The sequence below is a fragment of the Bos taurus genome, chromosome 7 (assembly GCF_002263795.3).
Source record: "Bos taurus isolate L1 Dominette 01449 registration number 42190680 breed Hereford chromosome 7, ARS-UCD2.0, whole genome shotgun sequence".
NCBI lineage: Eukaryota > Metazoa > Chordata > Mammalia > Artiodactyla > Bovidae > Bos > Bos taurus.
Genome location: NC_037334.1, coordinates 83,544,212 through 83,559,665, shown reverse-complemented (window position 1 = coordinate 83,559,665; position 15,454 = coordinate 83,544,212). Strand labels below are relative to the sequence as shown.

The following is a 15,454-nucleotide window of genomic DNA, read 5'->3' as shown; positions in this document are numbered from 1 at the left end:
ATAGATGGTGGTGGTGGTTGCACAATAGTGTGAGAATAATTAATAATGCTGAACTGTACACTTAAAGATGGTTAAAATGGCAAATTTTATGTTACATGTAAAAAATAAAAAATCAAATGATACTGGTAGAATTTTTCCTTGGGAGTGTTTTTTTATTCTTGTTTAGCCATCTGAAATATATTCCTCCATTTTGTCTGTTTGGATTCTTTTTACATTTTATTGGTCTAGAAAATCCAAGAGTTTGGAGGCTCCTTCATTATACACCAGTGAGAAAGTAACCGATACCAAAACTGGTTGTTTTGTAAAATCCAAAAGTTATTTATTTTTAAAAGACCAACTCTGACTCATAACACCTTTTCTTTTCTATTATCTCTATTTCCTTAGCAATGAACTGCCCCCCACCATGATTACACTTTTAATAGAACTAAGAACAATAGGTAATATTCCCATGCCCTATTTCTAAACTGTTTTTCTGCAACTATTTGTTTTTGTCCTATTGTTGAAAAGATTTCCTCTAAATCCCAGAGTGACACAGGGGTCAGTTGTTCAGTCATGCCATTGCTTCCATAATTTCATGAAAGTGAATGATGTCCTCTAGACTTCACAGCAGAATTCATAAAATAATAATGAAGCCCTGCTGTTTTCCCTGGAGACAACTATGGTCCTGAAGGTCATCAAATCTTTTCAAGTCAATGTCATTGACACTCACGAATAAAAATATGAAGTTCCTGTGACTTACAGATAGACTTTTTAAAAAATTCGGTATCCCTAAAATGAGCACATATATGCTGCTTAGGTTTTTATAGTTAAAGAAAAATTTGAAGGGATAAGCAATATTCATTCTGATGATCAAGGTTTATTTTTACCTTTTGCATTTGATTTGCTTTTCAAGTGCCCTGTTGATTGAACAGTTTTGATTTAAACATTAATTTCAAATTAGTTCATGTTTTTTAATCCAAGAATCAGATTCAAATCTTAACTCTAGGCGCGACTGTGCAGTTTGTCTTCAGCATTATAGGTTCCCTTTGTTCCTGCCCTCCCCTTCTCCAGCTTAGTGTGTTTCCTGGCTGATCCCTGTCATGACAACCTGCCAAAGGCAGCTGGATACAAATCTAAAGCTCAATGTTCTCATGACATAAACCTGTCATTCAAACAGCTAAGCCCTACCAGAGCCTGCAACAGAACCCAGAGTTCCTGACTCAATGGCCAGAGCTCTTGCCTACATCTTACCTGCCCTGCAATAGGCTACTCCCACCAGCAGTGTTCAATGCTTTATAATCTGCAGTGTTGAGCTTCTAAAATCACGCAGACTAATAAAAGGCATTGTTCTAAAGGTCATGTTGGGGATTTAGGTTAATGAACATTAATGGCCTTCAGTCACTCAACGTGTTATACATTACATATTTTTCATAGGGTTTTTTGAATTGCAGCCAGGGCTTCTGGCATCTTTTACCTCAACACCCCAGCTGTCCAAAAAATAAGAATGGTAGAAATTTATACATTCTAGCAGTCTTGTTAGAAAAATTATTTTTGGTGTCTGCTTAGTTCTCACCATTATACCACATAAGTCATCATCTACTCACAACGCTAGAGTATAAGTAAATAGCACCTTAAAAAAATCAGAAGTTTATACTTCTAAAACACTACAAGATGATTTATAGTTAACCTCAGAAAAAAATTAGAAGTTTCAGTCTCTTAGACAAGACTTTTGATCTGTGCCTTAACTCTTTAATTTATAAAACACTCAGGCCTTGTATTCATTCTGGAATACCTTATGATTATGCTAAACCACACAATAATTTCCAAGTTTCCTATATAACACAGGTGGCATTGCATGTATTTTTTTACTCCACATGGTTCAAAACTTTATAATGGAACCATGGAAGGTTAATATATGTCAAAATTATATGTTATATCAGGCAGTATCATACTGGAAAAATATAGTGGAAAAACTATGCAGAGTAATAGTTTGGTCAGCCATTATTTTAAGTGCTTTCAGTGTCTCTTATGTCAACTATGCATAGTAGATATTACTATCCCTAATTCACATATAAAGAAATTGAGGCTTGGGGGTTATACACCTTGCTCAAAGCTGGAGAGCTAGAAACCTGAAGAGGTGAGGTTAGAACAAGGTCTCTGATACATCAAAGCCCTTGTTCCTAACTACTGTAATATCCCCTTAACCCAATCCATTTGGGCATTAGCTTTGACTTTAAAGTAAAAAGCATGAGAGAATCAACAATCCAATGAAAAAAATGAGCAGAAGACCTAAATAGATATTTCTCCAAAGAAGACATAAAGATGGACAAGAGGCACATGAAAAGATGTTAAACATTGGTAATTATTAGAGAAATGAAAATCAAAATTACAATGAGATATCACCTCATACCAGTCAAAATGGCTATCATCAAAAAATCTACAAACAATAAATGCTGGAGAGGGTGTGGAGAGAATGCTGGCAGGAATGTAAATTTATACAGCCACTATGGAGAACAGTATATAGAGTCCTTAAAAAACTAAAAATAGAGCTACTATATGATCCAGCAACCCCCCTATTCCTGGGCATATATCAGAGAAAAACATGGTCCAAAAGGCACTTAATATTCACTAAAGCACTGTTTACAATAGCTAAGCCATGGAAACCACCTAAATATCCAATAAGGAATGGATAAAGATAATGTGGTATATATATATATACAATGGATATTACTCAGCCATTTAAAAGAATGAAATTATGGTCATGTATGGATGTAAGAGTTGGACTGTGAAGAAGGCTGAGTGCCGAAGAATTGATGCTTTTGAACTGTGGTGTTGGAGAAGACTCTTGAGAGTCCCTTGGACTGAAGGAGATCCAACCAGTCCATTCTGAAGGAGATCAGTCCTGGGATTTCTTTGGAAGGAATGATGTTAAAGCTGAAACTCCAGTACTTCGGCCACCTCATGCGAAGAGTTGACTCATTGGAAAAGACTCTGATGCTGGGAGGGATTGGGGGCAGGAGGAGAAGGGGACAACAGAGGATGAGATGGCTGGATGGCATCACTGACTCGATGGACGTGAGTCTGGGTGAACTCTGGGAGTTGGTGGTGGACAGGGAGGCCTGGCGTGCTGTGATTCATGGGGTCGCAAAGAGTCAGGCACGACTGAGTGACTGATCTGATCTGATCTAATCTGATGCCATTTGAAGCAAAATGGATGGACCTAGACATTGTCATAAGACAGTAAGACAAAGAGAACTATCCTTATGATATCACTTATATGCAGAATCTAAAAAGAAATGATACAAATGAACTTAATTACAAAACAGAGACAAACTCACAGACTTAGAGAATGAACTTATGGTGGAAGGGTAGGGAAGAGGGATAGTTAGGGAATTGGGGATTGACATGTACACACTCTATATTTAAAATGGATAACCAGTAAGGATCTAATTGATAGCACATGGAACTCTGCTTGATATTAAGTAACTATCTAAATGGGAAAAGAATTTGAAAAAGAACAGACACATGTATATGTATAACTGAATTATTTTGCTGTATACCCGAAACTATCTAACATTGTTAATCAATTATGCTCCAATATAAGATAAAAGATTAAAAAAAAAAAAACTTGAAAGAATCAGGTAACTTCAACTTTTTGAAGGTCTTATATGGGCTTCCCTTGTGGCTCAGCTGGTAAAAAATCCACCTGCAATGTGGGAGACCTGGGTTCAACCCCTGGGTTGGGAAAATCTGGAGAAGGGAAAGACTACCTACTCCGGTATTCTGGCCTGGAGAATTCCATGGACTGTATAGTCCATGGGGTCACAAAGAGTCGGACACAACTGAGCAACTTTGCCTTTCACTTCTCTTTCATGTCATGTCTCAAGTCCCATCATGGAAAGATCCAGCTCCAGGCATCCTCCCAAGGTACTGGGTAGATCCATGTAGGGCCTCAGGCATTGCTGAGCAACTTACTAAACAGCACTTTTTCCTCCTCCCAGAAAGAAGACACTAGGAATATTTAAGTAGAACATGGGTGTGGTCATTGAGGATATTGCAGGGGGAGTATCATACATACAGTAGAGTTGAATAGATTTACCTGTTATGTATTATAAATCTATGGGCCTAAATAAGAAGATGAAGAGAATCAAAGGAAATGCTTAATGAGCATTTTTTAAGCCAGAATTTTTTAAGCTGGATAATTAAGCCACTATCCTTTCATGTTTTTAAAACTATTCAAGGTAGGGCACTGATGGCTTTAAACTATTATGTTTCTGAAGATTAGAGCTAACATAAATATACATATTTTTTAATATTTTGATTGCTTTATAATAAAAATGGAACCAGTGTGTCCATTCTTGGACACTTTATTTTAAAATCTGAAAGTTACATATGCCATTAAATAACTAAGTTTTGAGGTCTGTCTGGAGATGACCAACTACTCTGCCTGATGACCTGTATACCATTAATGATTCATGACCAAGGTTGATTCAGAACCTCCAGCCTAAAGGAGGAAAGACTGCCTGAAAGGCAGCTTTGGCAGCCTTTGAAAGCTGTGTGTAGATGAGAGGTTATGTGCATCCAGGAGTTGTTGTAGCACTTTCTCATTTTCAAAACTTGCACATTCTCAAGAGAGCTCATCAAGGTCAAAAGCACAATGAGCGAACCAGGGGGAACCCCAGAGAAAGCCAAGATCTGAAAATAACAGCTGGCTATCCAGAGCCTGGCAGCCCTGCTGACTTGGCAGGCTAGGGATATCGCGGTGCTCTTGGGAAGGCAATAAAGTCCTTGGAGGAAGGAAGCTAAAGGGCAAGTCAAGGCAGAAGTGAAGTGAGAAGATTCTGTAAACCAAGACACAGAAAAAGCAGAAGGACAGTAGAAGGAGATTTAAGGGAATAAAGAAACAAACAACTATTGGGTTAATTAGAAAAGAAATATAACTTTGGATACACTTTTACCATTCAAAGTTTGAGGAATATATTTCAAAATCTGGAGCTTTTTAAAAAACATCCACTAAAAATGCCTTTCTGAGGTCTAGCCTTTGTGTGAAAATAAAATACATACATGTTGCTTGAAATGCTCCAGAATGGTATATCACAGGTATGTATCTGAAGGCAGAGATGGGAGAACACTCTAAGTTCTTTGACCAGAACAGTTCAATGAATGTTAGTCTGTTACCATAAACTTTCCCCTAAATACAATACAGACTTATTGGATTAGAAAGTTCAGCTGAGGAAAGATCAATTTATACAATTTGAATTTTGGGGTTTATATCGATGAAATAATTATGGTTCCCCATCACTTCTCTTGGTCTTATTTCTACATTTTTATATTTAAATATAGAAAAAAATGGAATTTATGATGACATCCTCAAACTTCAGATGACTATAGAATCTTATAGCCAGTATTTCTCATTGATTGTCATGTACAACTTTCCCTTTCTTCAGTGGCTTAAAAGACATGACTACCTTGTAGAACCCCACTAGGTACTAGAGGTACCTTTCTCCGTAAGTCAAAGGAGGTCACTGCTCAACAAGGCAGAGAAGCTTATCTTCAATGCTACTCTTCACCAGATACCCTGTATAGGTAGTATGTTTCATATTATAAAAGTCTAAAAGCATATTAATTTTTTCTCTTTTTTTCAATTATAGCAGAAAATGGCCCCCGTCTACTGGTGGAAGCAGAACAAGCCAAGGTGTTCTCACGTAGAGGTGGCAATGTTACACTGCCATGTAAATTTTACCGAGACCCTACAGCATTTGGCTCAGGAACCCACAAAATCCGGATTAAGTGGACCAAGCTAACTTCAGATTACCTCAAGGAAGTGGATGTCTTTGTTTCCATGGGATACCACAAGAAAACCTATGGAGGCTACCATGGTAGAGTGTTTCTGAAAGGAGGCAGCGATAATGATGCTTCTCTGGTGATCACAGACCTTACTCTAGAGGATTATGGGAGATATAAGTGTGAGGTGATTGAAGGATTAGAAGATGATACTGCTGTGGTAGCATTAGATTTACAAGGTAAGTACGGTGTTAAACTTAGGAATGATAATTAATCATTGCTTTTTTTTCATGACAAGTAATGTCCAGTGATCACCCCAGTGCTGATATGAGGAACCAAAAGTCCATGTAAAGCATGTTTTTCTGTAATTTGCAGTCTGTCTACAAATCAAGCTTTCACATTTGAAATTTATACACAATGGTTATATGCAAAACTGAAGCTATTTACAAGTAGAAGAAATGTGCAGTGTAACTGAATTAACAATATTCAGGAACTGCCTTATGCCATTCAAAATTTAAATCTCATTACATAGTTATTAAGAAATGCAGAGTGGAGGCTTTTTATTATGCTTCTAAAATTGTCTCCGTTTCAAAATAATGGCGAGCTTGTGAAGGACATCTGCTAACTAAAATAAATTTAGTTGTATTCTGTAAAATAACTGTGAAAACTTTATTTAACAAAAAATAACCTCTAGATTTCTTTAAATATTCTTGTAAAGAAGTAAATTTTTTAATGGTCCAGAGTCTCCTAGATACTGAATAGCAAATGGTCAAGGAATTTTGGAGGGAGTTTTATTTCTAAATATGCAGTACTTGCAATAGGTTCAGCTTCCCTGGTGGCTCAGAGAGTAAAGAATCCGGCTATAATGTGGAAGACCCAGGTTCGATCCCTGGGTAGGGAGATCCCCTGGAGAAGGGAATGGCAACCCACTCCGGTATTCTTGCCTGGATAATCTCATGGACAGCGGAGTCTGGCAGGCTACAGTCCATGGGGTCACCAAGAGTCAGGCACGACTAAGCAACTAACACTCTCAACACTCTTAGTAGGTTTAAAGACCAAAATGTTTACAAAGCTAAACAATAAAATGTACCATCTTGCCTCTACCAAAGCCCTCTACACTTCTCCTTAGTTGATGATATAGCTCTAGACACTCTTCATTCATGAATTTGAGCATTTCTTTACATGAGAGAATAAATTTTGACTGCATTAATGGAATAGTCCTTCCTTATGTAAACCGTAGGTGTATGTTTGCTATAAGTTCCTTTTACATTCTAGGACAGATTTGTGGCTTTTGGAAAAATATCTATTTTGTCCACTAGCATACCACTGAAGATGTGACCTTCTGAATCCGATAGAGTACCATTACATGCATACAGATTTATCAGCTTTGTGTGTCTGATACATTGCTTGATGTTGTAATGTGCATTTTTGTGACCTTTTCTTACTTGTAGTTCTTGGCTCCTGATTGCACGCCACCTTATACTTAGAGTGTTTATTGATTCACTTTAATATCCATGAACACTGGCATTATTAAAAATGAAAGAAGCAGTTGGCTTAGAGAAGACAATAATCATCAAATATTAATTGAGGGTCACTTTCTTTTATCAAAGGGGCATCAGGCAATGGAAACTAGGAGGACTAAGATGGTCATGTTCGCCCCAGCTTTGTCAGTACATGTTTTGTAACCAGATCAAGTTACTTCTCCGTATTGCACATTGGCTTCCAATCTATGAACAATAGTTTGAACTATATTATCAATTGGTAGGTTTTCTTCTTAAAGTCCATGTTTATATACCACAGTATTTCCTAAACTTAACTCATATGCCCATGTTTGTTATCTCCTTACGCTTACTTAAAAATAAATTTTAAATAAATAGAAAACAACATAACTTGCCAGAAATAGAAGGAAACCAGAAAAATAAGTACAATGAATATAAGGTCTTTCTAAATTATAACTGCTTGATGATGGCTTTGAGTATGAAGCTTGCTGTCCTTTTGAAAAAGAGATTTAGCACATTTTAGAGGATAATACACTTGATAGTCAAACTGAGACTTCCTTTAAGACATACTTAGATATGTTGAAGGGGAATTGTAAGAAGAGTAATTTTTCCTATACAAGCCCTGCACCTTCCCAAATCTCCATGTTTTCCATGCTTTCAGGCTACTTCTTTACCATATAATTCATATGCATATGAGCTAAGTAAATGTGCCCAAGAGACCAATTTAATTGATAAATATTTTTTGAAGTGCTGTTTTTGTACCATGAGAAACAAAAAATTCTAAAACATGGTTCCTTTCATTCAACAATCTTACAATCCATTAAAGATAGTAAATACTTTAAAATAAGATGGAACTTGTTAAAGTAAGTAGGTACAAATCGCTCTAATCGTATCCATATTTATTTTGCTCACTTTCAGTAATGCCCCTGGACAGCTGAAACTTGGGAAAACTCCTTTCCAAAAGTAAGATGGTTAGGAGTAAGAGCTAGGACTAGAATTTGATTCCAAGGGCACTCAATGAAGTCATTGCTTTTATCTACTATGATCTGGGGGTTTGCAGTAAGGAGAAAGTTTCTGTTGGGGTAGAAGAGTAGAGGTTTCAGAAAGGCACTGGTGTTTGACAGCCTCAGTTCTTCTGAAGCTTTCTAAAGATTCTTAAAGGCCCCAGAGTTATTTGGGAGATGATCAAGGGACTGTCTTTTAGTCATACTGCGTTAATTGGTGTGTCTATTACAGCTGCTTCTGTACTATAGGAAGAGTAGAAACAGTCATTAACCAGAGGATCTGCCTTAGAGTGACTGACATTTCCACATTTAACATTATCTACATGAATCATTTCTGAACAACTGGAAACAATGCAATCCTTTAAAAATAAGATCAAAAACCAATGCTACTCTGAGCCTTATCCCCTCCACCCCCAGCTCTGATGTTCTCAGACCACAGATTTCTACTGTAACTCTAATCACATTTTTTTTTTGTAAATATTTGCAAACTTGTCCAACTTCACTTTTCACCTGCTAAATGGAATATAATGGTCATCTGAGTTAAATTCACCCATTCCAGTCCATTTGAGTTCACTGATTCCTAAAGTGTCAAGGTTCACTCTTGCCATCTCCTGTTTGACCACTTCCAATTTGCCTTGATTCATGGACCTAAGATTCCAGGTTCCTATGCAATATTGTTCTTCACAGCATCAGAGTTTACTTTTGTCATCAGTCACATCCACAACTGGGCACTGTTTTCATTTTGGCTCCGTCTCTTCATTCTTTCTGGAGTTGTTTCTCCACTCTTCTCCAGAAGCATATTGGGCATCTATTGACCTGGGGAGTTCATCTTTCAGTGTCATATCTTTTTGCCTTTTCATCTTGTTCATGGGGTTCTCAAGGCAAGAATACTGGTTTGCCATTCCCTTCTCCAGGAAATAGTTTATAAGTGAGTGAATGTTTGATACAATGGGTTTATACTTTCAATACAAAAAAGTCTGCATGCAAAAGAAGGGCCATGCATTGGAAAACACTCTAAAGGAAGAGACATTTGATATGGACCATGAGAGGTGAACTTTGTACCTTCATAGCATAGAGAGTATGACAAAATGGGAAAGAGAACATCACAGGTTGAAGGAGAAACTCTTCAAAGGCCAAAATGTGAGTAACAGATGCCACAGGTAGTTAGCATCCAGTTTGACTGATTTAACCCTCAGCATGGCAATAGGGTGGGATAAAATTTTTTAACTTTTCATTTTCACCAATTTCAAAAGTTTGAAAAAGGAGAAAGACTATGATGAAGAGTATAACGTATCTATATATATAATCATCCAGCTTCAAAAAGTGTCATCAGATAGCTAATCTTACTTTAGCCTGCTTTATCTACTCCAACTGAATAATTTTAAAGAAAAATCCAGGGTATTATTTTATCTATATATTTCAACATGAGATAAGAATTCATTTTAAAATAAAACTACAAAAATTTTAATGATAGCTACAGTGCCATAATAGAATAAAATCTGACGAACCGTGATTGCTAAGAACAGACACTATGAGGGACTTGACAATTTCAACCTCAGTTCAGTTCAGTCGCTCCATCATGTCCAACTCTTGGCGACCCCATGAATTGCAGCACGCCAGGCCTTCCCTGTCCATCACCAACTCCCGGAGTTCACCCAGACTCACGTCCATCAAGTCAGTGATGCCATCCAGCCATCTCATCCTCTGTCGTCCCCCTTCTCCTCCTGCCCCCAATCCCTCCCAGCATCAGAGTCTTTTCCAAGGAGTCAATTCTATGCATGAGGTGGCCAAAGTACTGGAGTTTCAGCGCTAGCATCAGTCCTTCCAAAGAACACCCAGGACTGATCTCCTTTAGAATGGACTGGTTGGATCTCCTTGCAGTCCAAGGGACTCTCAAGAGTCTTCTCCAACACCACAGTTCAAAAGCATCAATTCTTCGGTGCTCAGCTTTCTTCACAGTCCAACTCTCACATCCATACATGACCACTGGAAAAACCATAGCCTTGACTAGACGTACCTTTGTTGGCAAAGTAATGTCTCTGCTTTTGAATATGCTATCTAGGTTGGTCATAACTTTCCTTCCAAGGAGTAAGCGTCTTTTAATTTCATGGCTGCATTCACCATCAGCTGTGATTTTGGAGCCCCCCTCCCAAAAAAAGTCTGACACTGTTTCCACTGTTTCCCATGAAGTGATGGGACCAGATGCCATGATTTTTGTTTTCTGAATGTTGAGCTTTAAGCCAACTTTTTCACTCTCCTCTTTCACTTTCATCGAGAGGCTTTTTAGTTCCTCTTCACTTTCTGCTATAAGGGTGGTGTCATCTGCATATCTGAGGTTATTGATATTTCTCCCAGCAATCTTGATTCCAGCTTGTGCTTCTTCCAGCCCAGTGTTTCTCATGATGTACTCTGCATATAAGTTAAATAAGTAGGGTGACCATATACAGCCTTGACGTACTCCTTTTCCTATTTGGAACCAGTCTGTTGTTCCATGTCCAGTTCTAACTGTTGCTTCCTGACCTGCATACAAATTTCTCAAGAGGCAGGTCAGGTGGTCTGGTATTCCCATCTCTTTCAGAATTTTCCACAGTTTATTGTGATCCACACAGTCAAAGGCTTTGACATAGTCAATAAAACAGAAATAGAAGTTTTTCTGGATCTTTCTTGTTTTTTTGATGATCCAGCAGATGTTGGCACTTTGATCTCTGGTTCCTCTGCCTTTTCTTAAACCAGCTTGAACATCTGGAAGCTCATGGTTCACGTATTGCTGAAGCCTGGCTTGGAGAATTTTGAGCATTACTTTACTAGCTTGTGAAATGAGTGCAATTGTTGGTAGTTTGAGCATTCTTTGGCATTGCCTTTCTTTGGGGTTAGAATGAAAACTGACCTTTTCCAATCCTGTGGCCACTGCTGAGTTTTCCAAATTTGCTGGCGTATTGAGTGCAGCACTTTCACAGCATCATCTTTCAGAATTTGAAAGAGCTCAACTGGAATTCCATCACCTCCACTAGCTTTGTTCGTAGTGATGCTTTCTAAGGCCCACTTGACTTCACATTCCAGGATGTCTGGCTCTAGGTCAGTGATCACACCATCGTGATTATCTGGGTCGTGAAGATCTTTTTTGTACAGTTCTTCTGTGTATTCTTGCCACCTCTTCTTAATATCATCTGCTTCTGTTAGGTCCATACCATTTCTGTCCTTTATCAAGCCCATCTTTGCATGAAATGTTCCCTTGATATCTCTAATTTTCTTGAAGAGATCCCTAGTCTTTCCCATTCTGTTGTTTTCCTCTATTTCTTTGCATTGATCGCTGAGGAAGGCTTTCTTATCTCTTCTTGCTATTCTTTGGAACTCTGCATTCAGATGCTTATATCTTTCCTTTTCTCCTTTGCTTTGCTCTTCTCTTCTTTTCACAGCTATTTGTAAGGCCTCCCCAGACAGCCATTTTGCTTTTTTGCATTTCTTTTTCTTGGGGATGGTCTTGATCCCTGTCTCCTGTACAATGTCACGAACTTCTGTCCATAGTTCATCAGGCACTCTATCTATCAGATCTAGTCCCTTAAATCTATTTCATTTCCACTATATAATCATAAAGGATTTGATTTAGATCATACCTCAATGGTCTAGTGGGTTTCCCTACTTTCTTCAATTTAAGTTTGTATTTGGCAATAAGGAGTTCATGATCTGAGCCACAGTCAGCTCCTTGTCTTGTTTTGCTGACTGTATACAGCTTCTCCATCTTTGGCTGCAAAGAATATAATCAGTCTGATTTCAATGTTGACCTTATGGTGATGTCCATGTGTAGAGCCTTCTCTTATGTTGTTGGAAGAGGGTGTTTGCTATGACCAGGGTGTTCTCTTGGCAAAACTCTATTAACATTTGTTCTGCTTCATTCCGTATTCCAAGGCCAAATTTGCCTATTACTCCAGGTGTTTCTTGACTTCCTACTTTTGCATTCCAGTCCCCTATAATGAAAAGGACATCTTTTTTGGGTGTTAGTTCTAAAAGGTCTTGTAGGTCTTCATAGAACTGTTCAACTTCAGCTTCTTCAGCGGTACTGGCTGGGGCATAGACTTGGATTACCATGATATTGAATGGTTTGCCTTGGAAACGAACAGAGATCATTCTGTCATTTTTGAGATTGCATCCAAGTACTGCATTTCAGACTCTTTTGTTGACCATGATGGCTACTCCATTTCTTCTAAGGGATTCCTGCCAACAGTAGTAGATATAATGATCATCTGAGTCTTGGGTAAATGCTCACAGTGCAGCAATTATATACATAAGAATTGGAAGGCTATGGTAAACCACATGCAGCAGAAGAAATACCTTGTGGTTATCATTTATTAGCTCTTACAGTGGAAACAGTGTCAGACTTTATTTTGGGGGGCTCCAAAATCACTGCAGATGGTGACTGCAACCATGAAATTAAAAGACGCTTACTCCTTGGAAGGAAAGTTATGACCAACCTAGACAGCATATTCAAAAGCAGAGACATTACTTTGCCAACAAATGTTCATCTAGTTAAGGCTATGGTTTTTTCCTGTGGTCATGTATGGATGTGAGAGTTGGACTGTGAAGAAGGCTGAGCGCCAAAGAATTGATGCTTTTGAACTGTGGTGTTGGAGAAGATTCTTGAGAGTCCCTTGGACTGCAAGGAGATCCAACCAGTCCATTCTGAAGGAGATCAGCCCTGGGATTTCTTTGGAAGGAATGATGCTAAAGCTGAAACTCCAGTACTTTGGCCACCTCATGCGAAAAGTTGACTCATTGGAAAAGACTCTGATGCTGGGAGGGATTGGGGGCAGGAGGAGAAGGGGACGACAGAGGATGAGATGGCTGGATGGCATCACTGACTTGATGGATGTGAGTCTGGGTGAACTCCGGGAGTTGGTGATGGACAGGTAGGCCTGGCGTGCTGGGATTCATGGGCTTGCAAAGAGTAGGACACGACTGAGCGACTGAACTGAACTGAACTGAATTCCAGGTTCTGACCTTTTTTCACTATCAATTACATCCTTACTAGGGTCATCACCAAATCAGGCAAGTTCTGCTTAAGCTCCTTGTCAATCTTCTAACATGCATAAATAAGACTAAGGAAGTGTATCATTTTAAATGTCATAATTAAGCTGCCTTTCCAACTGTAATTGTACAATGTCTTTAATCATATTAGCCCTTTAATACCAGATTAAATGCTATGTTGTTCAAAAAATTTTCCCAATTAGAAAAAAAATCGTTCTACTTCAAGATGCCAAAATTGTATGGTTTGTATTTATAAGATTCTGTTCTGTCTTGGCGGAGAAGGCAATGGCAACCCACTCCAGTATTCTTGCCTGGAGAATCCCAGGGATGGGAGAGCCTGGTGGGCTGCCATCTATGGGGTCACACAGAGTCGGACATAGCTAAAGCGACTTAGCAGCACCAGCACCAGCATTCTGTCTTGGAGTCAGATTTTTATATGTGTGTGTGTGTATACACACATACAATCATGGAGTCTTTGCAGAAAAACACCATCCCCCAAACTCAAGGTATCCTAGAGTATTCAGTATAATGCCTGCTCTTAGTTGTATTTTAAAGTCTGTTTTTCAAATCACACAGATTTTTTTTTTAAAAGTAAACCCTTTTGAAAAACTGACCTACATATGAGTTGGAATTAGCTGTGGAAGCATAATTTTTTTCATGTAGAATCTTGGATAGGGTAAAGCCCTCTTATTACTACCAAATTACCCACATTGCTAGAAACAACATCCAGCAAGAGGTAAGCCTTATATAACAAGGAAAGTGTCCCCAGAAATTCATGAGTAGCTTGGCCTACAGAATTCATTTGAGCAATTGATAAATATATAGATAATGATATGAAAAACATGATATTTGTACTTCTAATCTTCCACTGTATTATTGGTCTTCCACTGATGAAAATGGGGCCAATTCACAAAAAATAGGATCTGAGAACTTTTAGAAATAGAAAGCTAATTCCATATATGTATGTAACACTGAAAGGCATTCTGAGAGATACTGTGGAAAGTACAAGTGTTCTGCATGGCCTCTACCTTTTTATTATTAAAAAATATTTACTTTATGGAGTTATTGAAATTTCCTTTAGCTTTAATATGCAGCATGGCATGAAAACCTTTCACATAACCAACAAATTGATATTTGCCAACAACTAAGATGAACTGGACTGTGCAATTGTAAGTCTTAAAGAATGTGCTTTTAAAACATATTTCAATTCACTAAACTACTCACATCACTTGATATTATCCTTTTCCATGTGATGGATATTTCTTATTAATACCCTTGGTAGTAATGCATACCAGCCTTTCAGGGAAAAGTAAAGAGTTTTTGATTATATTTTGACATATAAGTATAAAATAATCATACTTGGAAAATAATCATATACCCTTCTTTCTCACTCATGAAAGTTTAACTTTTCTTATTTTTGTAATGCTGGATGAAAGTAATCACCATTTGCTCCATAATTTAACTGTAGGAACTGCACATTTTTCCACAGAGCCAAGAAAGTTTCTGCAGTTATAGTCTTAGATGTTGAAATCTTAACTAGCTGGAAGTAAAACGAGTAAATAAATAAAATACTAATAAACATGTTCCAGAAATGCTCCCACTTGTACAAAACATCTGATTGTTAAAATGTGTACAATAAAGTGAAACTTTTAAAATGTTGGTGAGGATGTGGAAATTGACCTTGATTTACTCGGAATTTGTTCTTTCCAGCATCAAACATTGATTAAAATCTAAGTAAATTTTTTGAGTTACTGTAAGTTGACCATTTACTCTCACCATTGAAAAAGAGTGAAATTTTAATATAGGGTTACACTTTGACTTTGAGAAATGATTGTGTAAAATTATGTTAAATGTAAAAGGAACTCAAAAATATATTACACTGTTTTTGGAACTAAATCAAACATAATTCAATGGCTAATCAAGGACAAATGACTAAAGAAAAAATTTCCCCAATGCCTATGGGAGTTCACCAAATCAGTCTGGTGAATTAAAACTTGAGAGGTTGCCTAGGTCTTTAAAACTATTACAAATTAAAATAGCCTGCTTTCTCCACTGTTACCATCTCGAGCTATTTGAGAAATGGAATTCAACCTAAATGGTTGAATTTAGGTCTATATACATTGAGATTTTCTCTCACTTAAGGTCTAGCTGCCAAGGAAAGCTCTA

The 15,454-nt window shown here is 37.8% G+C and overlaps 1 protein-coding gene and 1 long non-coding RNA gene across 4 annotated transcripts in view; one reads left to right on the top strand and one right to left on the bottom strand.

Moving 5' to 3' along the window:
- The window catches only part of LOC101902163 (uncharacterized), an 89,413-nt gene that overhangs the window by 21,317 nt on the left and 52,642 nt on the right, over nucleotides 1-15,454 (bottom strand). The gene's annotated exons all lie outside the window — the stretch shown is intronic.
- The window catches only part of HAPLN1 (hyaluronan and proteoglycan link protein 1), an 80,812-nt gene that overhangs the window by 56,982 nt on the left and 8,376 nt on the right, over nucleotides 1-15,454 (top strand). For both annotated transcript variants that reach the window (XM_005209718.4, NM_174288.1), the window contains 1 exon segment: nucleotides 5,631-6,002. In XM_005209718.4, coding sequence (XP_005209775.1) covers nucleotides 5,631-6,002 — 372 coding nt within the window.